Below are 27,950 nucleotides of genomic sequence, written 5' to 3' on the forward strand. Positions count from 1 at the left end.
AGATCAGCGAGTCAGTCAGGCTCCTTCCATCAAGTATAAAGGGCGCCATCTGCTGTGTCTTGCATGTTAATGACGCATCTGACGCTGCGCAGCGCCTGTACGCGGTGACGTCAGGCTCTCGTGGATTGGCGCTCTGCCATCTTTGATTGTGAGACAGGCCGCGGCGCGAGCGGGGCCCTCTCTCGAGCGCACGAGACACCGCCAACCGCCCGTTACTGCTCACCTCACACCGGCGGCGCGAACAGAGAGAGATAAAGAGAAAGAAAACGACAGAGAGAGGGAGATAAGTTCTTCTCTCTCTTTTGTGGAGGAGGTTTGTGGGTAGCTAACCGCTCGGCTAGCTGGGACTAGCATAGCACGAGCTTTTGTAATCCACAGCCGGCCTCCCTCTCACACACACACGCTCAAACACAATACAAAGGGCCAGGACCCAGACCTTCTGGACGGAATAAACGACATACCTGAAGAGAGAGACGGGACCGGCGGAGACAGGTATGTTAACGGTTGATCAATGTGCTGCTGCTGTGGTGCATGAAGAGAAAAGATTCAGTCTAGCTAATGTTAGCACTGCCATGAGCAACGACAAATCACGCAGCCAAAACCCGTTTTCTTGTTGTCTCACACAGGTCAGCATTAATGTGGGCAGGTTTAGGGTATAAATTTCTAAAAGATGATAACCGGGTAGCCGGAGGCAGAATTTAGGGAAGAATGGGGGTTTGGAGGCCACCTCACAGGGCCCAATTGACCAGCCCATTTCAACAAACGGCTCATTTTGCCGGTAAAATTGGGGGTACTTGGAAAATTGTTTGATTTGTTAAATCATATGTTTGTTGCATCCACACGACCTCAACTCAGTAGTTATATGAATGCATTTTAAAGCTGAAAGGCAAGTTCGCAGGCATGAGGAAAGCAGTAGTTATCCAGTGTCCTATTCTTGGTTGTGCAGAGGTAGGTTAGCCAAAGGTGATGCCTCACATGATTATTATAGGCGCATCAAACAAAACATTAAAATCAGTGCATGCAAATGACAACTTACACTTTACCACATGCAAGATGCACACTGCATGCTTATTCCCCACCATGTTGGTGTGTCACGCATATGCTTGTGATTTAACCCTATAATATCTACTGTATCATATTTGATTCTTGAAAGCTTCAAAATTCTCAACAAAACTGCTAAAAAACCTGTTATACACAATCTTCTAGATGCCTTCTGTCTGATTTGATGATTCATATTTTTTTAGCAAATAAAATGCATTTTAGTGTAATTGTAAAATGTGTACCTTTAGGTCATGCTTAAATATTTACAAGAATAGCTTTTATATTATTATTTCAAGATGTATATAATTATCATTTTTATTTGTAACATTTATTTTATTTTATTTTTTTTTTTTTTGTTGAAATGTTTAAAATTTGCACTTGTATTTTTATTGCATTTTGCTTTGTGTACACAATAAAAACTACACGGCTTAAATCATAAATCTTTTAAATATTTTCTTACTTAAGGCCTGTTCACACTAATGACTATAACTATAAAGTTTTAAGTCATTCTAATCCTGTGAGAATAGGGAAGTGACCACACTTTTCCACAAGCTTTTCTCTAATATTTTATCTACATGCTCTGACTTTCATATGTCAGGCTTTACAGGATTAAACTTAAAACTTCCCATTAGCAGCTATCTTAACAGACACTTCATTCTTTAGTGATCCACATCACAAATTACTCATTCATTCCTTCTGTATGCGTGATGTTTTGTGGGCCTTGAAACTGTAGATCCATGAGATTTTATGAGGAAAAACAGCATTAAACTGAGCAAGTCAGAAGCTTTTGGGGTCAAAGCACAACAGAGTCTTTCAACAGAAGCAGGAACAAGTCAGATTTGATTCATCACAGTGGCAGCAGGAGGGAAGATGCTTGTGAGCGTCAGTGGATGAAGACTTGATCATTTAACTTCCATTTAAAGACATTTACATATTCATAAGAGGAAATGCCATCAAGGCCACCATTGGTGGAAACAAGACAAGCCTTGAGGGGTGTTTTTAACAAAGAAAGGAATGAAGCCACAGGAACAGCAGATCAAGTGAATGTTTCAAAGCTTCCTGGTAACTGCGGATCTGTTTGAGCTGTGAGGTTTCACATTAGAGTGCTTTCTTCATTGATTTAAGAACGCCCGTCACCAATTTATTGAAAAGATATTGACTTTACTCACCCCTCAGGGTCTGCGGCTCAGTGCAGTGATTGCTTGGATGCTCATTTGGGAATATCAGAGGAAAGCAGCAATTGGCTCGTGTGTATTTGAGAGGCAGATGGCCAGGTGATGGGGGTGTGATTGGATGTCAGAGGTTGGGGTTAAAAGAATAAAGACATTTTAATTGAAATCTCCAATGAATCTCGCTATCCCAGACCAAGTTCTTCATTACTTAATAGTACTAAGCCAACATCCTACTGTATGTTAGTGTTACTTTGTTTATAAAGCAAGTAAAATGTGTCACAAGCCTGGAATTTGTTACTTATTTTCCAGCCTTAATCATTTTGGTCTTAGACATCCAAAAAAAATGACTCATGCTCTTTAGGGGGTTTTATCCATTCATCCGTCTTTCTCTGTCTCCTGTCCTGGCAGTATGAAATGAAGAGGAAATTGAATGATACCCTAGCCTTTGCATGGTCCAGTTGGTTGAGTTTAGCTACCTGTAACCTTTCCTCCCTCTCCAATACACCAGACAGCCGTATTGTTGATGGCTCTTGAGGTCTGGATTGAAGGGAAGTTGGCATTTAACTGATGAAGCTGCATAAAATTTTTCTTCATTGAAGTGTTTGTCTCAGTAAATGCTGATAACCCTAAGTAAAAGATGACTGCTTTCACTTTCATTACACCTCTCTTGTCATGTGACTTTCCTTTTTGTGCAGCTGGTTTGCATATGTTTATAGTTTTATGCACTATGTACATATTTGATTTGGCATGATTGTTGCCTTTTAACTCTGTCCCAGAGTTGACCAGCTGTTAAAAATGCTTGAGACTCATTAGCCATGTTTCCATCCAAAGTTGCATATTTAACTTGTGCACAAATTTGGAATATCACTTAAAACATTTGCGAATAAAGCATTGTTTCCATCCAGTGAGATGAAGAGAACAAAATCTTCACTTCCTGATAAACTGGCCCTTAACATAACTAAGAAAAATGGAAGTTGCTGCAGTAGAAGCCACTGTATATAATAATTTTCGTATATAATAAATTAGTTGCACCTCAGAGCATGCAGACGAAACCCAATAAACACTGTCATGTTATCTTGCATTCAGATGCCTGGTTTTTGAGAACACAATCTTGTGAGACCCTTCTGGGAGGGAATTATACCGAACCACTTTAACGACTTTTTTTGACGCACATCAAGGAATTTATTTGGTTAAAGTGTTTCCATCGCAGTTTATGTGCATGGTTTCGTATTGCTTAAATTTATCCAACAAATTTTAGTGCATTTTTTTTTAATGCACATTTTTAAAATTGTTGTTCATCTTGGCGATTCCATCCAATTAATGAATTAAAAAAAAAAAAAAAAAAATGTATGCACTATCCCAAAATGTGCATAAAGATAGGTGGATGGAAACTGTTATTGTGTCTGAATAGCATATATATATATATATATATATATATATATATATATATATATATATATATATATATATATATATATATATATATATATATATATATATATATATATATATATATATATATAAAATTAGTTATGAAGATATAGTGTTGCATTCACATTTCTTAGTGAGCAGACCCATATTGTGGCTGTGCAATGAATCTAATTGTGTATGGACATGTTGAGGTGACCCTGTTGCTTCTACTGTGCTGTCTTGGCGTAAGGCCTCACACCACATCAATTATGAATGGAGCCCCATGTGGCTCACGGTAGATTGCTGCACTCCCTCCCTTACTGTCAGTTCACTATCTACACTCACATCAGCATGGCAACGTGATATGCATCATCGATTTGAGCCATTGAGATTTAAAGATGAGTTCTAACTGCCTCTGCAGTCCATCTGCTTCAATGACACGCAACTAGTAATGGATAGACACTGTATACTGGCCAGGCAAACTAATTGGTCGATATTTTGAAATTATTAGTGTGTGTATAATATATTCAGCACATAAGATTCTGCATCAAGCAGAATCTTAATTTTTAGTTATATTCTGCAAGTTAGTATCATCATGGCCTTAAACCTCCTAGTTTCAAGCACTGAATTTAGTTTAGTAATGTTTGTGAAACAAGTATAAAGGCTATCATTCGCAAATGCTGTGTTTGGGGAGAGCTGCTTGCACACATGCACATTTTTCTGCTTCTCTCTGTAGTTGCTTAACAATGGCTCTTGGTGTTGCGTTGTAGCTTGCTTTTAATCCTGACAGGAAATATAGCTTGAAACACTTAAGAGGTGCAGGTAGATATTAGAGAAAGCATCTGGTTTTATTGTCAGCTCACTCAGTCTTTCATTTCATGGTCTCTTCCTAAGGGGCTGGTTCTGAGGGGTGAGGCCGCAGGACCAGACTCAATGAGTTTCCAGCGAAATGTCCGAGAAGTCAGGGCAGAGCACCAAGGCAAAGGATGGCAAAACAAAGTATGCAACCCTTAGCCTCTTCAACACGTACAAGGGCAAGTCTCTGGAGACCCAGAAAACTGCAGGTGAGTCATCTGAGCATCCTTACAATTTGTTGGTAATTACCGAGATTTCTGTAGCAGGGCCAATCTCTCTCAACTTGTCAAGAACATGTCCAAGTTACATTTCACCTCAAAATTGAAAGCAGTAAACTGCGTTTTGCGTTTAAAAAAATGAAGCAAATGAAAAAAAACGTTTGCATTAAAATGAATGGATTAAAGGATTAGTTCAGAATTAAAATTTCCTGATAATTTACTCACCCCCATGTCATCCAAGATGTTTGTCTTTCTTTCTTCTGTTGAAAAGAAATTAAGGTTTTTGAGGAAAACATTCCAGGATTTTTCTCCATATAGTGGACTTCACTGGGGTTCAACGGGATGAAGGTCCAAATTGCAGTTTCAGTGCAGCTTCAAAGGGCTCTACACGATCTAAACCGAGGAACAAGGGTCTTATCTAGAGAAACGATATGTCATTTTCTAAAAAAAAAATAACTATATACGTTTGTGGTTAATTTTTTTTTTTGTTTTTTTTTTTTTTTGTTTAAGAAAATGACAAATGACAGGTGCACTGAAACTGACATTTGGCTCTTCAACCCATTGAACCCCAGTGAAGTCCACTATATGGAGAGAAAAACTGGAATGTTTTCCTCAACCTTACTTTTCAGAAAAACATCTTGGATAACATGGTGATGAGTAAATTATCAGGAAATCTTAATTCTAAAGTGAACCAATCCTTTAATGTAATAACTTTTAATACAGACAATGAACTACATTTATTTTGGGGTGAAATGCAATCTTGGCACGATTTGAGACATGCACATGACATGCATAGCTCACGATAATTTGCACTCCAACTCTTAGTATAAGAATTGTTCATTGAGAAGAGTGTCAAGTGATGCAGTGGAGTCTTTGAACTGTCGTTTGAGCTCCCCAATCAGCCTCCTGTGCATTGCTGGATCAAATAAGCAGCCTTTGTCCACTCAGTCACCGCTGTGAATTCCTATGAGCTTTAGCAGAGAGAGTGCCCAAAACACTTGTTATAAGGATATTGCTGCTATTAATGACTTTTTGGTCAGAAAACTATAGTTTCTTTGCCTAAATCAAAAGATTAGTATGTTATTGTTAAGGCTAATAAAATGTTTATTTTTTCCTCCTTAGTTGCCGCCAGACATGGGCTCCAAAGTTTGGGCAAAGTTGCCGTTAGTCGACGCATGCCCCCTCCGGCTAACCTGCCCAGCCTGAAAGCTGAGAACAAAGGCAACGATCCCAACGTTAGCATCGTACCCAAAGACGGCAGCGGATGGGCCTCCAGACAGGATCAACCAGGAGACGAACGGTAAAACTACACCCTTTTAAATGATAGGTGTATTAGTTGTAAGATTAGTTTAGGAACTTATAACACTTTTGTTCCAAACATACTCCTTTAGATTCCTGTGTTTCATTCACGCTTCTCTTATGATTGTAGGCAACAAGAGACCCCTCCACCACAGCCCAAGCCAACTGTGCCCCAGACCACTGATGCCCCTCTGGGAGGCAGCCGCTCCTGGGCCAACAGCAAACAGTCTGGGCAGCTGGACGGTAAGCCTCTTCTTCTATAAACCATTTCATTTTTGTTAGAGTGTTCTCAAAATAATACTCGGTGTAAATCCTTATCTAAACAAATTTAGAATTATCTAAATTACGAGTTTTGAACTGCTAATCCACGTGCTTCAATGTCACTGTATGTGCAGGAGCTCCTCGGATGAGCAGTCAGTTCCATCAGGAGTTTCCAAGTCTGCAGGCGGCGGGTGAGGTGGAGAAATCAGGCGATCAGGAAGATGAACCCTATGGACCGGGCCCCAGCCTCAGGCCTCAGAGTAAGATCATCGTCCTTCCCATTCACTCATAAGCTTTATGTAACATCCCTGATGCAACAGTTTGAAATAACATTTAGCAATTTCTTAATGATAAAAATCATGTGCACTCCCTCTTTATTGTCCATTACCAACCAGATGTGGGTAGCTGGCGAGAAGGTGGAGGCAGGAACTTAAACGTTGCTCCCAGCTCCTCAGAGACTGACAGTAAGCCCTCTGAGGAGTCGGGCGTGGGTAGAGGCACACCATCTCCCTCTGGGGACTCTGATGAGGCAGGGAAACCCTCTGCTGGTGAGGGCAGAGAAAAAAGGGATGCCAGGGACAGGCTCCCACCTACTGCCCCTCAGCATAAACTCAACGGTGGCCAGCAACCACCGGGAGCGGGAGGGATGTCATCTCAGTTCCATGCTGCCCAGTTCAGGAGCATGATGCCGCCATATGTGAGTGATTATTATTTAACCATTGTTTATCATTTCTTCTACCTTCTTAAATGTGGCATGCTGCTGTGTATTTTTCTGGCTGGTACTGATTTTGTGAAGTGCATTTGGCAGTGCTGTTTTAATGTGTGCATCTTTTCAGATGTTCAATGCTTACCCCCGAGGGCCCTTTCCTCCTGTACAAGGCGGCTTTAGGTACCCTGGACAACAGGAGATGTCTAAGTAAGTGGTCCCCTAAGGTCTGAAACCAAAATGAACCGTCTCTAGATGCAGGAGCTAAGGCTGAAGGATGGTGTTACTTTGTCCTTTTTATTGTTATACATTTTTTTTTTTTTTTTTTTTTTTTTATTAAAAAGGTTAAATGGGGAAAATGTAAGCAGATGAAAGAAATTCTATTGAACAAAACAAGCAATTTGGAATTTTGGGATATTTACAGGGCATTGGGAGCTTTGCAAAGTATCGCTTTCTCATGTTTCTCTCTCCTCCACTTAGGGGTCCACGGTCTGGAAGACCCCCACAGCCTCCCTCTCAGCCATGGCTGCAGGATCCAGACAGGCCATCAATTGTTAGTGCCACTGAATTAAAGGAGCTAGACAATCTGGACACTGATGCTGATGAGGGTTGGGCAGGTGAGAATGACCATTGGATAGTGTTTGGTATGGGGGGATGATTCAAGTGAATTACGATTCTATCTTCTATTGATTTGCACTGATTCTCAAATTTCAAAAATCGATTTTCTAAAGTGTTACTACTTTAACTTCACAGTACTACTTAAACTTGTTGACATGTTAGTGTTCTTAATAATCACAAAAAGCCGTGAAAAAAGACTGATAAATGGGGTACAGATGACGTCTCTTAAATGCACGTGATCTCGAATTCAGTTCTCTTTCACAGCTTAGTGTACTTGCATGGTCAAATACACACACAATTATGTCAAAATGCACAACGTGTGGAGTGTTCATGTTAACATTTATGTCCTATGCAAATGTAAACAGTTAGAAAATCGGATGTATTACAGCATGTTAGACCTGTGTATTCTTAAAGGGACAGCAGCCTCATAAACTTGCAGTCTGTTTCATCGCTTTTGTATCTTTAATATGAATCAATTTATATTTAATACAGTGAAGACTATACAGTGTTTATTTTTATTTTATTATTCAATTTCTGTAGTATTTCTTACTACACATTAAATAAATCTAGGCTAAGGTACCTGGAAAAACCTGTTAAAAAAATGTATTGTATTTGTCCTATTGTTTGTAATTTGCTTTTTTTTTTTTTTCTTCCTATTTTTAATATCAAAAACAAAATAAAATTCCCTGCCTTGCTTTATTACAGAAGACTGCAGTCAGCTTAAATGGCATTTGTTTTATAATATTGGGTTGACTAAAATGGGAAGAAAAACAAAATTTCAAGATTCACATTTAATTCAGTGGGATTCTTTTTTTCAAGACCTATTAAACTGTCTGCCACAGTCAAATAGGAAAAGTAACACAAAACCGTAAACTAGAACCAAATCTATGCATGTCGAATCGAAATTTGATTTGAAATCAAAGTCGAAAATGTATTCAAAAGCCAAAAGTTTCCAACCCATAGTTTGCGGTAGGGTTGGATGGGAATGTACAGTGCGAAATAGGAATGTCTTAGTCATTAGAGGTTACTATAACATGTATATTATGACAGATAGCCACACGGCTATCAGCTTGACATAAAATGGGAATCCTTGAATTCAGAATTCAACTGCTTTAAATGTGGCTCATCCAGTCAGAATTTGTCAATACTATTTTGTAAATGTAGTATAAAAACCAATATTGTTTTTTTTTTTTTTTTTCCTGTTGTCAGTTTATCTCCTAATGCAAATGGCAAATTTTTTTAACCAATATCAGTACTATATGCTATGAGTCATCTTATATTTGGAAGATCATGGTGGCAAACCATAAGAAACAGAAGTACAAAATAATAATCAAATGAAATGATTATGAAGTTCTTAATTCCTTGGCTTATTAGGTGTTGCCACATTTTATTTCATATTTAAACCATTGTCCGTCGAGTCACCATTTTTGGTCTTATTTAGGTGCCCAGATGGAAGTTGACTACACTGAGAAACTGAACTTCAGTGATGATGAGGAGAACCATTCAGCCAAGGAGAAAGGCGATAGCTGGTAAGCACTCATCTATGTATGAAATAAGTTGCAAAACATATTTGGGCATAATGAATATTGGTCCTATAAAACTTTCTTGCTAAATCACAGGGAGTGGATGACTAAAGTTGATCGTATGCGGTCAAGAAACATTGATGTACAGGAGGGATGGAAAGAAGGAACAGAGGAGAGGAGTGACGGCAAGAGCTCATGGATGGAAAGTGGAGATCACAGGGCTCCCTCCCCTGGCAATATTGTCCATTATAGCAAGACGGACCAACAGGTATGGCATGCACTGGGACGGTAGTCTCTGATTTGACATGAAGTTGGCTGAAAACATATTTTGCTATTTTTGCTTCATTGGGTTTTTTTTTTTTTTTTTTTTGTCTATAATTTTCAACAAAAACAAAAATTGTGCAGGGACAAACTGTTGGACGTTCTGTGGGAAGTGGTGGCCCACGTGTTACAAAGCTGCCCACTACAGCACCCCCTGCTGGTGAGGAAGAAACAGAAGCATGGCGACAGAAACGGAAGAAGCAGTCGGAGCTCTCGGAAGCAGTGGAGCGTGCTCGCAGACGGCGTGAGGAGGAGGAACGGCGCATGGAAGAACAGAGACTTGCTGCCTGCAAAGAGAAACTCAAACAACTGGAGGAGAAACGTCGACCTTCAACTACAGAAACTACTAAACCAACTACGCAAGCTCATGGTGATCACCAGGAAGTGACTGAAACTGTGCCTAAACTACCTGCTGAAACTCCACCCCCTCAGCCTCAACCACCACCTCCCCCTGCACAGCAACCCTGCCTTCCCATGCCAAACCATGAAAGGACAGAACCAACTGTAGAGGAGGTGCCACAATTTGTTACTCGGCAACCTAGCCCTCCTGTTCATAGGACTGCCCCAGAACCCCAAAGCAAGGTTGATACTGCTGTAACTGAGGAGGTGCATAGACAGGTGGAGAGACAACCAATGAGAGACTACTTCAGTGCTGAAGAGCCCAGAGGTAAATGGATTGAAACATCATGTGCGGTTGATGTGATTTTGCTGGCATAGTTCACCATCAGTATAAAAAGTGGTGAATCCTAAATGACGTTTAATTTGCATTTTTGTATGCTCCTATCACATTTATTACACTGAGTGCATTTCACATAGAGGTTTGTCTCCAAACATTTTCCAATTCGCACTCTTTGCATGTATGGCAAAGCATCTGTGGTATATAAACGCAAATAGCCTTCTATTGTGTTGAACTTTTGGTTGTAAATCTAAAGAATCAAATAGTTTAATGCACAATGTTAAAATAGACCAGTCAGGGTAGGGTGTAAAATCTTGTTCGGACCAAACAAAGCAAGTGTGATAACCTTAATTTAGCTCACCTGGTTTGATGCATACAATAAATAAATTATGAGATTGACTTTTCCTGTATTGTAGCTCAAACAATAGAGTTTGGCGTTGCACTAGCAACGCCAAGGTCATTGGTTTAGTTCCCTGTCACTTTGGATAAGATCGTCTGCCTGATATGTAAATGGTTATTCTAATGCAGTGTGCTAGTTTTAAATTTAAAATGATCTAATTTCTTTGTTTCAGTTGAGGAGCCTCAGTTGTCTTTGTCCAGACTGGATCATTCTGTTAATGAAGATGCACCTCTTCCATCTCAACTGGAAAATGAGGGAGACACAGGGACTGCTGTTCGCCCTTCTGTCACCTCTGGATACTCAAAACAGTTCCAGAAGTCTTTGCCACCCAGGTTCCTTAGACAACAGGTGCTCACACACTGTCCTGGCTTTGTTTGTTGCCTGCTTCCTATAAGCATCAATGTTAGTTTGAACGCTGTAAACGATGAAAATGGACAGTTTAAGGTTTCCCCGGTCAGATATTATTTGCGAACTGGTGTTCTTTGTAGTAATTCCTGCTTTAATGTAGTTGTAGTAATTTTTTTTCTTCTCTTAAATTCTTTAGGAACAGCTTAAACAACAACAGTGGCAGCAACAGCAGCAGCAGCAGCAACAGCAACAGCAAGGTGGAGGGGGTCCAGTCTCTCCTTCAGGGGGTTCTGTTCCCCCTCAGCACAGATCCCTATACCAACCTCTTGGCCCCCACCATCAACACCTAGCCTCGATGGGCTTTGACCCACGCTGGCTAATGATGCAATCTTATATGGATCCTCGGATGATGTCTGGGCGACCACCAATAGACATGCCTCCTATGCACCCCGGTATTTCTTGCAAACTGAAATTGTTTCCTTTCCTAGTAACTTGGTAACAAACCCAAACACTGTAAATTGTTTATAAGATGTAGTAACATTTTCTTTCTTTTTGATTTTTACCTTTATGCTGTTTTACTTCCTCGTTTATCTTTTAAATAAATATGTTTCCAGTTTTAAGATTTTGAAAAACATTATTTCTGACTATTTAATTTGTTTTGGAGTATTCTATATGCAGTCGTAGTAACTGTATTTTTCATCATCAGGGAGAATGCCCCCTAAACAGCTGGTACGACGAGAACCTGCAGACAACAGCAGCTCCGGATCAGACACTTTTGATCATCTGACCCGACCAATCAGAGAACACGGAGTTCCCAGTGAGCCTCGAATGGTCTGGGGTTCTGACCCATATCCCCCAACAGAGCCCCTGCCTTCCTCTGCCACAGCTAAAGGACGAGAAGATGGCAAAGAGCCAAGGTGAGAGACTGTAGTGTTTTAAAAGAAAAATAGAGAATTCTAGGTATTTCCCCCACTGTTAGAAATAACTTGTTGATCAAGTGCTAAGATGTTTTTCTTTTTTGTTCTTCCCCTCTTAGATTGGATGCTGGTCTGGAACTGGATAGAGGTCTATCAGGTGTCTACCCTCAGGACCATAGCCCACTGGAGCCCCGGGGCAAAAGCGACTTCTTCAGGGATTCATCTGAAACCTTATCTGCTTTTAGTCGCATTACCGAAGAGGTTCCAAGTCTCCTACAGACTGACAGAGCACCAGTCATCCCTTCCTTTGAACCTGAGGAGGTTAACCTCTCTGTTGCAGATGAGGTTGAAGCCATTGGACAGGCTGTATTGAAACGGAGTATCTCTCAAGGCTCCAGTCACTCTTTGAAACTGGAAGAGCCCAGATTTGAAGGACTTACCATAGCACAGAAAACCCTGGACTTCCCTGATACTGTGGAAAGACCTGAGGACAAGTCCAGAAAGGAGCCTTTTGTTCAGGTGTCTGTGATCAACAGCCGTTCCACACCTCCTGTGTCTAATGATGGAATGCACAAATCTGAAAAGCTCATCTTACCTGCGCCCAGCAAGCAGAAATCAGAAATGCGCTGGGGACCCCGTGGATCTGGATCCGGGAGAAGAGAGGGTCCTGGAGGGGAGCGGCCAGTCAGGAGATCTGGACCTATTAAGAAACCCGTACTGAGAGACATGAAGGAAGAGAGGGAACAGAGAAGAGAGAAAGAAGAGCAGCGAGGTGAGCGATCCAAAAAAGAGGGCCCTTCTTCCAAAGGTATTCCTTCAGCTGCTGTAGAAGTGTCCGATGGACTGAAGCCCTCTGGTGATGGGAAAAAAGTAGTGGTAGAACCTGAAGTAGGAGTAGCGACTGGTGGAGCAAAATCCAGAGATCTTCAGACAACGGTAGGTTCTACGGTTTCAACTGCTGCTGAAGAAAAGCCAGACATGCCTTCAAATAATGACAAACGTCCTGAACCCAAACTACCCTCTCGCAAAGAGTCCAACCTCCCTCCCAGAGCTTATCGCAGAGATGAGAGGGAGCGAGAGAGAGAACGGGACAGAGAGAGGGACAGAGAGAGGGATAGAGATGCAGAAAGAGAGAAAGACTGGCCATCTGATTATAAAGGCCGTGGTCGGGGAGAGTACTATTCCCGTGGCCGGAGTTACAGAGGCAGCTATGGTGGGAGGGGCCGAGGTAGCCGTGGCCGGAGTCGAGGGGACTACCCATACAGAGAACCACGGTCACGTGCGGACTTGCCATTAAGTGCCACAGGTACGGCTGGGTTCCGCTGCCGGGAAGAGAGTGAAACCCGTAGTGAGAGCTCGGACTTTGAAGTCTTGCCCAAGCGCAGACGCAGACGAGGCTCGGACACAGATTCTGAAAGTGAAGGCAGAGAATCTGCTAGTGACACTGGAGCATCAGATCGCGAACCCAGCACCAAACCAAGCAGGCCGCTTCGCCGTGAGCTGCCAGAATCACAATCCGCTAAATCTGCCTCTGGATTTGCAGCTGGACATATTTCGGAAAAACCTGGGCCTCGGAATGAGGATGGGCGACCTAAACCAGGTTTTCTGTTAAAGGGTGAGGCCGCACGCCGGGGAAAGGGAGGGTTACACAACAGACGAGGTGGTGGCAGGGAACGAGGTGGCCACAGATCAGCTCCTTTCCGTCGGGCTGCTATCAAAGAGGGCTCGCAATGGCCCTCGAAGCCCATGGAGACCTTTCGCCCAGAGGAAGCTGAGACCTCGCGCACTGACAGCACACCATCCGAACGACGGCACACTAAGTATGACAACAAAAAGATCGGAGAAGGTGGACAAAGCATAAGGGAGAGGCCCCGGAGACCAAGGGCTGCCCGTCCTCCCAGACAGGATAAGCCCCCACGATTTCGGAGGCTTAAAGAACGTGAAGCAGCAGTTTTTGCTGGTGAAGCTACTCCTGGTATGCCAGCACCTACATCTGTCTCCCCGACACTGTCTAAAGCTCCTGGAACTCTGGTCACTTTGCCCGAGGGAGTGGTTGATGCCACTACAGCACCTTCTGTCATTCCTGATGTGACTTCGTCTGAACTTCCTGTCACAGAGACAGTTGTTCCTGAAATGGGAGCCACTACTGTAGTTGCTGCTGGCAGCAAATCGCCAGACTTGTCCAATCAGAACTCTTCTGACCAGGCCAACGAGGAGTGGGAGACGGCCTCTGAGAGTAGTGACTTCAATGAACGGAGAGAGCGAGAGGACAAGAAGCAACTTGAAGCAGCCATGACTGCCACCACTTCCTCCTCCTCTGTGCCCACACAGATCTCTGGGGGACAGAGCAAATCACCCACAGATAGTGTGGCAATCCCAAAACGGGAGTTAGCCTCGGCATCCAAGAGGAGCTTCTCCAGCCAGCGGCCTGTGGATCGACAGAACCGCCGGGGAAATAGTGGGCCTAAATCTGGTCGAGGCTACCCTGGAGGCAAGAGCGAGAGACGGGGTGGATCTGGAGCCAAATCAGGACGCAGGGGGTGAGTCCTGAATTGCGTTGTGCCAAGAAGTAGATTCTTGAGGTTTAATATAGCAGGTTATAGGTGAAATAGCCTTCATATCTGTTGTGCTTTAAGGCAAGCACCAGATTTACTTGGCTGATACTTCAAATCCAATCCTGCTCCTTGATGGCCACTGTGCTGTAGAGTGCCAGCTAATCATGTCTTCAGTATTATGTGAAACATTCAGGCAGATGTGTTGAGGCTAGTTGGAGCTAAACTCTACAGGATGTTGGCCCTCCATGAGCAGGAATGGACACCCCTGCCTTCAATTAAGAATTACATTTCAGAACAAAACTTGTGCAGCACCATTTTAAGATTAAGCAGCTAAATCTATGAGGGTGACCCAGGCAAATTCACTAGAATCGAAAATGGGCAGTTTTTATAAGTACCTATATAGTAACCTTTAACATTATAATGATGTACCAGCTGTGGTTCCCTAATCAATATTGTATCAGTTAATCATATCTAAATCGAATCGCAAGTTTTTTTTAATCAAAATCAAATACAATTGTGAAATGTCAGTGCGCAGCCCTAACGTCAATAAATGTGATGTTTTTTTTTGTTTTGTTTGTTTTTTACTTGAAGCAAATGTTGTCTTTTCCCTTTTTCTTGTCAGAGTGCACCAGAATGCTTAGTTTTACATTTTAATATCACAATTTTCTCCTGGGGAAGCTTGCCCCCAGACCACCAAACAGCAATTTAATTCGTGAACGTCACCTTTTTCACCTTTTTTGAGTTTGCAGGTCTAAATATACTTCGGTCTTTCATGGCTTCCTGCTTTGTTAAAGTATTATTGAAAACATGTTATTTGATTCTGCCTTACTCTGTTTTTCTGATGAGCTAATATTGTTTTCTCTGTTCCCTGCAGTGCTGCTGCTCAGAATGCAGAGGCCGGTCAGGCTGGTACAGGTCAAAAGTCTGGGAAAGAACCAGCACCCGGCCGCCGGAAAGAGGAAGCAAAACAAGCTGTCAAAAAACCCAAAGAGAAAGAAAATGCTTTGTCTCAGTTCGATCTCAACAATTATGCCAGTGAGTGTTTAAGACTTTTGTCTATATTGCATTCAGTAGTAACCTTTTTTTTTCATAGTAGTTAATAGACAATTTTTTAGTAACTCTAACTCTGGCATTTTTTTGCTTACTGATTCATTCCAAGCAATAAATTATTTGTAATTATTTTTAATATTATTATAGTATTATTGAATTACTAAGTCTCAATATTGGTCAACTGAAACTTGTTTGTCCTCTCTTCCACAGGTGTAGTGATCATTGATGACCATCCAGAAGTGACGACACTGGAGGACCCTCAGTCAAACACAAACGATGACGGCTTCACAGAAGTTGTTTCACGGAAACAGCAGAAACGTTTGCAGGATGAGGAACGGAGGAAGAAAGAAGAGCAGACTGCACAGGTGAGGAAAGGAAGGAAACTCATTTATTTAGCCCAATGTATTGCATGCATTGCACCATGGCAATGTATCAACTACCATGGTGCAATGTATAATTGGTGCACAAATGGTACAAAGCCAAAATCTCATCTCATGTCTTCTATGTCTGACCAAATGCTGTGCAGAACTGGAGTAAAAAGGGCTCTGGAGAGAAGGGGAGGGGAGGAGGTGGTTCTAAACTCCCTCCACGGTTTGCCAAAAAGCAGCAACAGCAGCAAGGAATGGCAGCAGGGCAGCAGCAGCAAGCATCAGCCCCAGCTCCACAGACCCAGTCTGTCCTGCAGCAGCAGCAGCAGCCTCAACCACAGCAAGCTATCTCTGTGTCACAGCACAACCTGCCTGCCTCTAACCAGAGCACTAGCTCGCCCCAGCCTCTTGAGGGTGCTGTAGCACCTCTGGCGCCTGCACCTGTAGACTTCTCTGCCAAGAGTCAGACACACAACACCCTGGGTACTGAACTGTGGGAGAACAAGGTGGCTGGCTCCACCGTTCTCTCTGATGTCAAGAAACGTAAGTGTCTCGCCTTAAATCCATGTTTACTTAATGTTTCTTGTAATAGTTTCTTGAAGGGAAAAAAAAGAAATAAATTAAGAACTGTGAGATTTTTTTTTTTCTTGACAAATATTTGTTCTTTGATTTAATTTTAATAATAGTTCTGTATCTGATGGCTGTCCCATTTCTTTTCTGTTGTAGTTGGGCCTATCAGCCCTCCCCAGCCTCCCTCTGTCAGTGCCTGGAACAAACCCCTCACTTCGTTTACTGGGACCGTTACACCTGAGGTGTGAGAAGGAAATTTTAATATTTAATTTAGAATGAAACATTTTCCACCAGGTTGATGTTGTAACAGGCTAACCAGCACCATTTTTAATATTCTGAACTGTAGTAAGTGCTGATGATTTCTGATGTACGTTTGTTTTAGGGTGTGAAAGCGGGCGCAGACACTGGGGTTGAGTTGGGCATGGACAGCATCCAGTTTGGTGCCCCCTCTTCAGCAGGCAGCACTGACAGTGATGGAGTGCCCACCCTGCTAGAGAAAACTTCTGATAATAAACTACCCGAACCCAAAGAGCAGAGACAAAAACAGCCCCGCGCTGGACCTGTCAAACCTCAGAAGGTAGTCACGGCTTTTGTCTAGAAGGACCCTTATAAACAACATGCCATAGCGTTTGCATCACATAATGCAGCATAATTCCAATTGAAAAAATATTTGTATATTTGTGAGAGATGTGGCACAATTTTAAAATGGAATTGGTTTAGATCATGAGAATTGGGCTGTAAAATTTGCTTTTGTTAAAGCAAAAGGGGGACATGCCAAATACTAAGAGATTAAGAGATTCTTATCAAATTGATATGCTGGTATGTAAAATAGAAGCTTTTTCATTAGTGATCCATTTGTCTATATAGGTGAATAATGAACATCATTTAAAACTCAATTTCTCCTCCAGTTACCTGACATCCCTCCTCCGGAGCACAAGGAATATAAACCTGGACCCATCGGTAAAGAGCGTTCGCTCAAGAACCGTAAGGCTGCCAAAGATGTGCGTCAGTCTGATGGAGAGGGCCTGGATAAAAGTGGAACTGGAGGCAATCGAGACAGAGACTCCAGCTCACCTACTAAAGACAAAGTTCCTGAGCTGGGTGGAGACATTGAGGGCATGATCACTGCTCCATCAGCAGAATACTCCAGCAGCTCTAAGGTGCAATATAATATCCTGCTTCCTCAGTCCTTTAATTTATACACTACTGTCACTTATGATCAATTTAATACATCCTTCCTGAAGATGACTTACTGAACAGTAAAGACATTTTATGTTAAACATGTCTTTCAAATAAATGCTTTCTTTTGAACTTTATATTTATCAAAGAATCCTGGGGGGGGGGGGGGAATGGATCACTGTTTCCACAAAAATATTAAGCAGCACAACTTTTTTTTTTTTTTTCAACATTGCTGCTCAAGAAATTTATAGAAAATAAGAAACTCGCAATTCTGACAACTTTTTTTCCCTCACAATTGGACATTGACAATTGTTTATATTGTGCAATTCTGTAATTGTGAGATATAAAAGATAAAAAGTCGCAGTTACTTATTATTTCATGGTGGAAAAAAGCTACCATACTAGTGTATATTTTATAGAAGAATTTGTTTGTCTTATTGTTTTTTTTTTTTTTTTCCTGACCGTCTGGATTTTTGTGCAGGAATCGGTGACTGACTACACAATCCCGTCGTCCTCTTTAGCTGACAATGTCCCCACTGCAGGGACCAAGATGGAGGAGAGCCTTGTGACCCCTGTTAGTGCTTCAGTGCTGTAATCGATCTTTGTGTGTGTGTGAAGTTTTTCTGTGTTCTTAACGCTTTCTTGGTTGTTGGTTCAGGTGGCTCTCCCGCACCCGTTACCTATTCAGAGAAGAGAAGCCCTGCAGCAGAGCTCCAGCCTTGCCACAGTTTCTCCTGCTACTGTAGACCTCACACTCAAAGTAAGACACACACTGATTCACTAATCAAAGTTAGTAATACACAACAATGTTAGTTTTTTTTTTTGTTGTTGTTGTTTATTAGTTTCACCATAGTCATAAATCATCATAAAAGATACTCTACACACATATGTGAATGTACATGTTACCAAAAGCATCTGGTCAAACTGTTTCTCACTGTTTTCCTGCAGATGGAATCCGCACGTAAGGCTTGGGAAAACTCGCCTAGTCTGGGGGAAAAGAGCTCTCCTGTCACCTCCTCTGCTTCCCCCATCACCAGTGGAGGAGGAGCAGGCAGTGCCTCCTTTAACTCCTTCTCCAGTGCTTCAGTGCCTCAGATACCTGTGGCCTCTGTCACCCCCAGCACCTCGCTGTCTGGTAGTAATTCACACTTCATGCTCTGACACTTTCATTGGTTGTGCTGGTAAAAGCGTTTTAAATGGACATTGGCGGAATTTTAATATTGGTCCTCTGTTACACAGGATCTGCGACCTACACAACGTCCTCTCTAAGCACGAAGAGCACATCAGCCTCTGACCCTCCCAACATCTGTAAGGTGAAGCCCCAGCAGCTGCAGAGTTCAGGAATGTCCAGCACTAACTTTTCCCAACTAGGCTGTGCACCTTCTCTGTTACCGCAGCAGCAGACCCCACAGGTGTTCGTATCCCAGTCTGCAGCAGGTACTTTTATTTATAGACACCCTCATGTAGCCATTATAAATACGTTTTTGTAATTATTCATTTTGAATTTTGTCTCTTGAATGCCGCTTATCTAATTTAATACACTAGCTTTGGTTTGGGGTTGGTAAGACTTTTAAAAGAAATCTTGTGTGCTCACTAAGGCTGCATTTATTTGATTTATTTATTTGAGTAAAAGTGTAATATCAGGGCTCAACGCTAAGGATTTTTTCTACTGGCCTGGTCGGGCCAGTTGTTAAAATTTTTAGTTGCCCCGCCAACAACAAAAAATGAATAAAAGACAAGAAAATGGGTCTATAAAATAATCATAGTTATTGTTTTCATTGTCTTTGTTACATTTGACCTCAATAAATAGGTTTATGACACCAAAAGCTACTAGATTAACTTATATTTTAAATATTGTTAGACAAATAAACAGTAAGTAATAAAATAGTAACAAATAATCAAATTACAAGTAAAAGCACAAATAGTACAATAGAACAATCATATAAATCAAATAAATGGTGCTTTTCAAGTTTTTCATGTAGGTTTATTGTAATCTAATGTATAACTATTTATCTATAGATTAATCTTTATTAAAGTTAATCAGTCAAGAGCAGTTACAGATGCATAAAAATGTTTTTAAGGTTGAAAATATACAACGTTAAATACTGTAATTTGAAATGATTAAAAAAAAAAAAACACTTTAAATGTGAGATTAAACCCGCCAGTAGGTGGCAGCGAATCACTGTTAATGAGCGAATCATTGAGATTCAACCGATTCATTCAAACGGCTGATTCATTCAGGAAGTGTTGCTCAGAGACGCAAAACATTTCTGTGGACTTTTGAACTATTTTCGTTGGCGAAATACAGTGAAACAGACGATTTGGTGTCTTAAATGTAAGTCACTTGATATTAGGTTCTTGTTCATTAAACTGTATGCTGAATAAAACCAATATCACATTTGTAATGCTAATATTTGGAGAAAAACGGTGCTCTTTGTGTAATATTTGTAAACTATATTATTTTATATAAATATAAAATATATACAGGGCATTTTTGCCCCTTATCTTGAATTCTGGGGGCATTCTAGAGGCATTTTAATAGACTAAATCACGCAGTGAATGTGTACACCAAATATGCAGGAGCACTAGTCTAACCTATTAGACTACGTCACATAGTGCATGCGTGCACTCAATGGGTGTTTTGTTTTGATGGATGCTCAAAATCAACAATTACGATATCATAGATGGTATATAACACACACCCTACAGCACTGGCTCGATCGGGCAAGTGACCGTTCCGTCTACTGTCCCGAGCGTCGTTCACACTGGCCCCGGGCCATCGGGCAGTCCTTATTGTCGAGCCCTAGATATATTTAAATAAAATTTGTTTTAAAATTTTGAAATGTAACTTAATTCTGTGGTGGCAAAGCTGAAGTCATTTCTCCAGTCACATGATCCTTAAAAAAAATCATTCTAATTCGCTGATTTGGTGCTCAAGAAACTTTTTTTCTTTAGTTTCTTCTTTTACTTCAAATGTCATACTTCAAACTGTGATACTTTTTTTCTTCAGGGTTCTTTGTTGAATAGAAAGCTCAAAAGAACATTTTATTTGAAATAGAAAATGTTTAAATGCATCCTTGCTGAATAAAAGTATTAATTTCTTTAAAAAAAAATACTTACTAACCCCAAACTTTTGAATGGTAGTATTTAAACATTTCCTTTTTTTATGGCATTTCTATTTCATACTCATCTCCATGTAAGTCTTTTGAATGTGTGATCAACTCCTTGTTTCTAATCGTGTAGGTTCTGCAGCCCAAATCCCGGCCTTCTACATGGACACCAGTCACTTGTTCAGTACACCCCACCCTCGCTTGGCCCCGCCCACTCTGGCCCAGCAGCAAGGCTTTCAGCCTGGACTCTCACAGGTACCACCCACCACCAGTGTTCCCCTCCAGCAGGATCAGCCTGTCAAGTCGTTATCTTGGACAAATGTTACAAATAGTAGTCTTATTTTCCAGAAGTTGAGGTTGGTTATAACACCCTGTTATGATTTGTTCCCTATAGCCCACAGCGGTGCAGCAGATCCCCATCCCTATCTACGCTCCTCTGCAGGGGCAGCACCAGCACCAGGCCCAGCTGAGCCTCAACACTGGACCTCCGGTGTCTCAACCTCAAGACCTCTTCAGCTCCTCCTTACAGCCCTACAGGTACTGCAGACTGCTTTCAGCTCTGGAGCATTTTTATATGTATTATGTTATATTTCAATATATTTACCACATGCTCTCTTCCCTTCACAGGTCTCAGCAGGCATTCATGCAGAACAGCCTCTCTCAGACGTCTCCCATGATGCTATCTGGGACGCCACTGCACAGTTACCCTGGAGTGCAGCCCCCAGATTTGGGGAAGCCTCAGTCCAATCTAGCCTTCCAGCAGACCTCAAACACCCAACACATCCCCATCCTGTTTGAGCCCCAGATGAATCAGCCCTCTGGTATGGGAGGATCACAGCTGATAGACACGCACCTACTGCAGGTCAGAATTTAATTCCAGCTGCTTGTGGCCTATTATATTTTCCTCCTTTCCACTTTTTCAGCCTGCCATTACCTTGATCTAAATTATGCTTTTTATGTGTGTGTGATGATCTGCAGCGTCAGGGAATGAGTCAGCACTCAAACCTGTACTCTGGACAAGTCCAGCAGCAGAGCAGCTACTACAGCTCAACACAAAGTCCCAGCTCTGCCCTACAGCAGGTGACCGTTCCTGTGCCAGGTTCACAGTTGTCTCTGCCCAACTTTGGCTCTGGTGGTGGTCAACCGCTCTTGGCTTTGCCTCAGTCCCTTCCTCCAACCCCTCCCCAAGCCCCGCCTCCCAGCCTCAACCGCCAGCCCCCCAGCAATCCGCCCTACCGTGGCCTTATTGGCCAGAATACACACAGTATGATGCAGCCTTCCAATAAGGTTTGTGCACAAATGCCCATTCACTGATAGACATGATGTTTACTTTACTTTTTACTTGTTTATTTTTAAAGTTGTGTACTTCATATGTTTAATTTACTTGTAGTAAGTTAATGACTGTAAAACAGTCATATGTACTCATGTTTGCTGCTTGACAAATATTCATTTTAGACCATGTTGTATATTCCTTCCATAACTTTTTTTTTTTTTTTTTGTCACAACTTGTATTTGAACTTTTAAAGATGTTGAAATTGTTTAGGACACCACGACACCATAGACATTGGTTTTGTTTTGAAACATAGTTCTTTTCTTATATCATAATTGCAGGTATGCCATTACTGTATCACACATGGGACATATTGAAATGTGCATGCTTTTTTTTTTTTTTTCTGTTGTAGATGTGTGAGATGGATCTGAAGCTCTTCAGCGGTGGAATGGATATGAAGCCTGGAACACCACCTGTCAGCGCCAGAAGCACTACCCCCACCTCTAGCCCTTATAGGTGTGTATCTATGCATGCAAAGCCATCCAGCTTAAGGCCCAGGCACACTAAGCCGACATCAAAGAACGAGTGGTGACTGAGGCCCTGTTTACACCTGGTATTAAAATCCGTTTTGGTCGATCGGATCACAAGTAGATGAGGGGGAGACATTCCCTTTTACACCTGGTGTTTTAATTGTCTTTTGCCCACTTTCTACCATTTCTGTCGTGATTTCTTCGAGGGGAGGCTCTATGGGTGGGAAATATATGGGCTTTTTCAGATCTTTCAATCTAATGTACAAAATAAAGCTCATGCAATTTACATATGAACAGACCGGAGACGAATGAAAGCCACATGGAGAGCATCAGCTTTTGTTTCTGCTCTGAGAGTCGCAAGATTAGGCTGAACGCTGTGATGAGTGCGTGTTAAAAATCAGGAATGTTTTGTTTGTTTTTTTGTTTTTTGAGAAGTTTCTTATGCTCACCATGGCTGCATTTATTTGATCAAAATACAGCTAAAAAAGTAGTAACTTCAAATTCTATTACATTTATAAACAGAAATGTTTTCTATTTTAATTTGTTTTAAAATGTCAGTTATTCATGTGATCAAAGCTGAATTTTCAACATCATTACTCCAGTCTTCAGTGTCACATGATCCCCTAGAAATCATTGTAGTATGCTTATTTTGTATGCTTTTGATCTTTTTATTCAAAGAATCCTGGGGGGAAAAATAACAAATTTTCCACACATATTAAGCAGCAAAAACTTTTCAACATTGATAATATAAAACATTATTACTTGAACACCAGTAATTAATCAACTGAACACCAAATCAGCAGTTCAAATCAGTTGTTTTAAATTTTAATCATTTAAATTTTTACTGTTTTTGATCAAATAAATGCAGCATTGAGCATAAGAGACTTTTCAAAAATGTTAAATCTTAATTCAAAACTTTTAACCAGTTCTGTACAAACATTAAAAAGCAAGGCAGCACTTGCTTACCGTTTTTCCCTCTTGACTTCGTTGTTTGCTTGCTTTCGTCACTTCAGTTTTTCTCCTCGTTGGTTCGCTTGGCTGAACAGCCAATCAAAGTGATTTTTCTCTCACTGATGGGCTCTGCTGGCAATTCAACATGCTCCATTGGCCGAAGAGCCGCAGACAGGGTCTGACTAGTGTCAATGGTGTAGAACACACCAGAGCAAAAACTAGACCGACGGATGCTCAATTACAGCTCATTGGCTGAAAAATAACTTTCAGCTTGGTGTGTCGTGGCCTTTTTGTGCACTGGATGCATATCCATTATCTGTTGAGGGCACATTTTGTATGTTTTTTGGACAGCTTTCTTGTTTATTTTCACAGGGCGAGCTCCACAAGCCCAAGTAGTCAATCTAGCAAGATGAACAGCATGCTGTATCCCAAACAGTTCCAATCGGGATCTGCAGGAATGCGCATTGCTCAGCACTTCCCAGGACAGTTTAACCCACAGGTCAGCTACTACAAAGTTTTTGGAAATCTTAATTCGATAACGCTGCTTGAGGATTAACGGTGGTTTCCATCTCTATCATGTGTACAGATGTTGTCTCAGGCCAACATGGTGTCTCCATTGGTGCGTCCACCCCATGCAAACTCCTTTCCTGGAGGGGTGCAGCGTTCACCCATGGGTCCACCCATGTCCCCTAATCTGAGCGGGGGTCTGATGCCCCATCCCAGACCTCAGCACCCTCCACGTGGACCTTCTGGTCCCCCATTAGCACCCCGTGGAACACATGCTGCCCTAAAAGCAGAACAGGACCTTAAGGTGAGCCTTGTGAATACATTTATTAAAGTCAAACTGTGGTTTTGATTTGTAACGTTGCGTGTTTTATTGACGTCTTTCCGAGGTTGAAGCACTGAGCGATTTACATTGAAACATACATGATACATTTCAGCAAGTTAATTGCAATTTATTTGGAAGGGAGGCACATTAAGTTTTGTTCTTGCATCACCTTAAAATTATCGGTGAAACCGATTATCGGTTGATCACTACTAATATCTAGTAGGGATGTGACTGGTTCTTGTGCAATGAGATCTCACAAGATTAAAATGTGAGTAGATTTCTTGTCGAGGTGAAAAGCTGTCTTGCGATATTGCCATGACTGAGTGTGAGGGTGAAATTAGGATGCAACATGCCACTGCTACGTTTACATTACTCTTCTGTTGTTCCGTTTGTTTTTTTTTTTGTTTGTTTTTTAGAGAAATAAAAACCATTTAATTCAGTTGTATAATGGTCGCTTCAGTCCCATTCAGCACTGTACATAGTGCAGCAGGAATCAGTTCGCTGATGACATAAGTGACAAGATGACTGACAAGACCATGGCTGAGGATTCGTTGCGCAACAGTGCCTAAGGCCAGTTTCACACCGCACGCGTCAGCAGCGCGTATTTTTTTTCGGCGCCCATGTTAACAAATGAGAGCATTCACACTGCACGCAGAGGCTGTGCGGCAGCATGTAGCAAAAGCAGCAGTGCCGCGATCGTCTCAGCTCTGGGTCTATTTTTGCTGCGCTGCTAACGCTCAATTAAAGTGAAAGTACACCTTTGATGGACAAAATAAATGATTTCACACAAAAAGTGCTCAAAATGCACAGAATAAGCATATCTAGTATGTTTTAACAAGAATTGGAGTATGTCAGGAAAGAAAATTAATATAAAAAAATATTTATAGAAGACCTACTCATTTAAACTTGTTTTTAATTATTCAGTTTGGGTTAAAGTATGGTGTATTATAAAAAACTAAAGTAAACTAGCCAGAAAATATGATGTATATAAACATTATTTTAGTTATTACACAGACGGCTATAGAAACTAGCATACCCAAATCAAACCCGAGTTTGACGTCTTTTCTTGCCGAGTTTGCTGTGTTGTAAACGTGCACTCGGCAGATGATGTAAGACACAAAGCTTACCTCAGTCGTGTACAGCAATGGATAACACAAGGCTTTTATTTATTTTTATTTTACGTTTATATGAGAATGTTGTACACCTCCCCATGTTAACAAACTTTCAAGGCTATCAAGTTTATAAATGACCAACTTAAAAACATTATATTATAGTTGTCTTTGTAAAGAAATACTCACTTTATATGCAGCTTGGAGCCGCTGCTGTGACGCTGTACAAACGCTTTCAGTGTGAATAATCGCACGTCTCTGCAGCTGCAGTTCACGCTCACGCGATGCTAATGCTTGCGGTGTGAAACCGGCGTAAGCATTCTCATATGAGGTCAAACGTTTGCATATGAAATAATACAGAAAAGAAGTCTTTTTACTGCATATGATAATTCATACTCTGAAAGCAGAACTGAAATGAATTCATTACAAGATGAATAGTTAAAACATTTCAAATGCACCTGCAGACAGGTCATGCATTTCATTATTGAGGATTTCTTAAATACTGTTTAAAAAAAAATAAAATAAAAAAAAAAATCATCTTGTCTCGTGAGCTACCCGTCTTGTCACACCCCTAATATCCAGTCATGTGGCCTTTTGAATATTGTTGAGGACAATTGGGGCTTTTGGGGTCTCAAAAGGTTGAGAACCACTTCTTTAGAGGTTGTATATGAGGGCATTATTTATATTGGCTTTAAATGTTGATCTTTCTCTCACAGGCTAAACAGAGAGCTGAGGTATTACAGTCTACACACAAGTTCTTCTCTGAGCAACAACAGCTCAAAGCTCCAGTAAGCAAGCCCACCCGCATGGAAGGAGCAGGCAAACCCACCGACAGCATCACTTCAAATCACCAGGGGGCGCCATCCGACCGCACAGAGTCTGACAAACCTGCACCTCTAGCAACAACCAAACCCATCCGGACGGGTCCGATCAAACCGCAGGCCATCAAACCAGAGGAGGGCAAATAGTCGTTATTGCTTCAGAAAGGGCACATGGATGGAAGGATGGACTGAGAGGCCGGAGGCTTGGGGGAGGGGAGGGAAGGGGGTACGACGTCCTACAGCACCTGAAAGCGGCAGAGAAGTATAGGCAAGTAGTGTAATGGAGGTTAATTTTACGAGGTGCTGTGCATTTCTCACACTTACTGTGCCCTCATCCTTTTATCAGTCCATCCATTCTCTCCGCTGTGGATGGCATTACAGAGAAAGTGCCCCTCCATTGTGTGAACTGTGCATCCCCAGTGAACAATGAAGGTAGACATCAACAAAAGTTACACTTGCTGCTGAGAATGCCATTTTGTTTTTTTTATAGCAATTTGATTTACTTTCCACTTTCACATTTCCTCATGTAGAGAAACATGTTTTAGGACGGCAAATATCTTTTTTTTTGATTGAAGATGTTTTCACCAGTTTTTGTTGTTCCTGATGTTCTCGAGCAACAGTGTTGAGGTTATGGCGATAAAGATGCAATGAAATGTCTACACACACACTCACATATAATTATAGTGTGTGTGTGCGTGTGTACGCTTCGCTCACACTTACTTTCTCTTCAACCATGTGTATTGGCCTTAACAATACATAGAACTTCATTTCAGCAGATTAGGAATTGATTACCGACGTATCTGATTAATTCATCGATTGCAGTCTCCACTGTGAGCCTTCCCTCTTGCCTTCTCAGTCAGTAGTCTACGCCTGCAAGAATTGAAGATTGTGCGTTTGCGTGTGTGCGCAAAATAACCGTGAATCTTTAGCCAAAGGTTAGGCGTCAAGAGACCTGAATACTTTTAGATGAATATATGATTTTGACAAAGACGGTTCAGCTTGGTCAACAGATAGTAGAATTATGATGGAAAATTTTCTTTTTTTGTAAACGGTTCCTCCAGACCAGGCCTATGTTTGATATGTCCTAAGCTTAAGCCCCTCCCCTTTTCTGTGAACGAGGACAGATGTAGACACGCCCACTTCTATAACTCCAGTCTTTCACCTTCCAGCCTCTCCACACAGCTCCCAACCATGCTGCTGACCAACTCTGACTCTCCTGACCAATCACTGCAGAGGAGGGGCGGGGTTTGGGTTGGGGTGAGTGGTCAAGCAATTTAGGTTCAGTGCTAAAGAGCTGCAAGTTTAGAAAGAGGAATGTTTGAGCGTAAAGCAGCCAAACTCAATGGGGGGTTTGGGGCAGGAGTGATGCAAGTTTTGAACAGAGGTTCCCAGATGTTTTGGACTACTCTGTTATGGTGACCACAGGCCTGAGTATACAAGGTCTTTCTCCAAACCACTCCTCTTGGGTTGCTATCGCAAAGAAGGGGCCTACAGTTGAACAAGGGTTTCAGTATGGCCCCCCATTTCTTGTTTGTTTAGTAGGTATGAGAAACTACAAACAGAAGGGGAGGAGAGGGAATTGATTATTTTTTTTTCTTTTTTTTCTTTTTTTTTTTTTTCTTGATTTCTGTTTTGTTTTACTTGTACAGGGGTTAAATCGCTGTATTAAAATATGTAAGGTCTTATTTACATTCTCCTGGTTTGGTTACAGAAACTAATAAAATAATATGCTGTAAAAAAGAACTGTGGTCATGATGTTTCAGTTTTTTGGTTTTTGAGGCGCTAAATTCATTACCATACCATAATTCATGCAATATAAGCCAACACCACTAAAATTAAAAGAC

The 27,950-nt window shown here is 41.5% G+C and overlaps 1 protein-coding gene across 1 annotated transcript; it reads left to right on the top strand.

Moving 5' to 3' along the window:
* Window positions 1-77: 77 nt before the first annotated feature.
* On the top strand, window positions 78-27,849 carry prrc2c (proline-rich coiled-coil 2C). The gene is made up of 33 exons (XM_048208579.1): window positions 78-492; window positions 4,518-4,687; window positions 5,819-5,996; window positions 6,126-6,238; window positions 6,391-6,516; window positions 6,652-6,953; window positions 7,093-7,172; window positions 7,443-7,579; window positions 9,022-9,109; window positions 9,200-9,371; window positions 9,509-10,091; window positions 10,673-10,848; window positions 11,045-11,300; window positions 11,555-11,765; window positions 11,885-14,305; window positions 15,195-15,355; window positions 15,581-15,735; window positions 15,897-16,281; window positions 16,465-16,550; window positions 16,691-16,885; window positions 17,217-17,468; window positions 17,968-18,060; window positions 18,145-18,246; window positions 18,435-18,621; window positions 18,726-18,923; window positions 20,730-20,851; window positions 20,991-21,133; window positions 21,224-21,458; window positions 21,575-21,883; window positions 22,279-22,382; window positions 23,720-23,846; window positions 23,934-24,158; window positions 26,002-27,849. The coding sequence occupies exons 2-33, from the start codon at window positions 4,573-4,575 to the stop codon at window positions 26,251-26,253; spliced, it is 8,289 nt and encodes a 2,762-aa protein (XP_048064536.1). The 5' UTR covers window positions 78-492; window positions 4,518-4,572; the 3' UTR covers window positions 26,254-27,849.
* The last annotated feature ends 101 nt before the right edge of the window (window positions 27,850-27,950 follow it).

Source organism: Megalobrama amblycephala, linkage group LG11 (genome assembly GCF_018812025.1).
Source record: "Megalobrama amblycephala isolate DHTTF-2021 linkage group LG11, ASM1881202v1, whole genome shotgun sequence".
Classification (NCBI taxonomy): Eukaryota; Metazoa; Chordata; class Actinopteri; order Cypriniformes; family Xenocyprididae; genus Megalobrama; species Megalobrama amblycephala.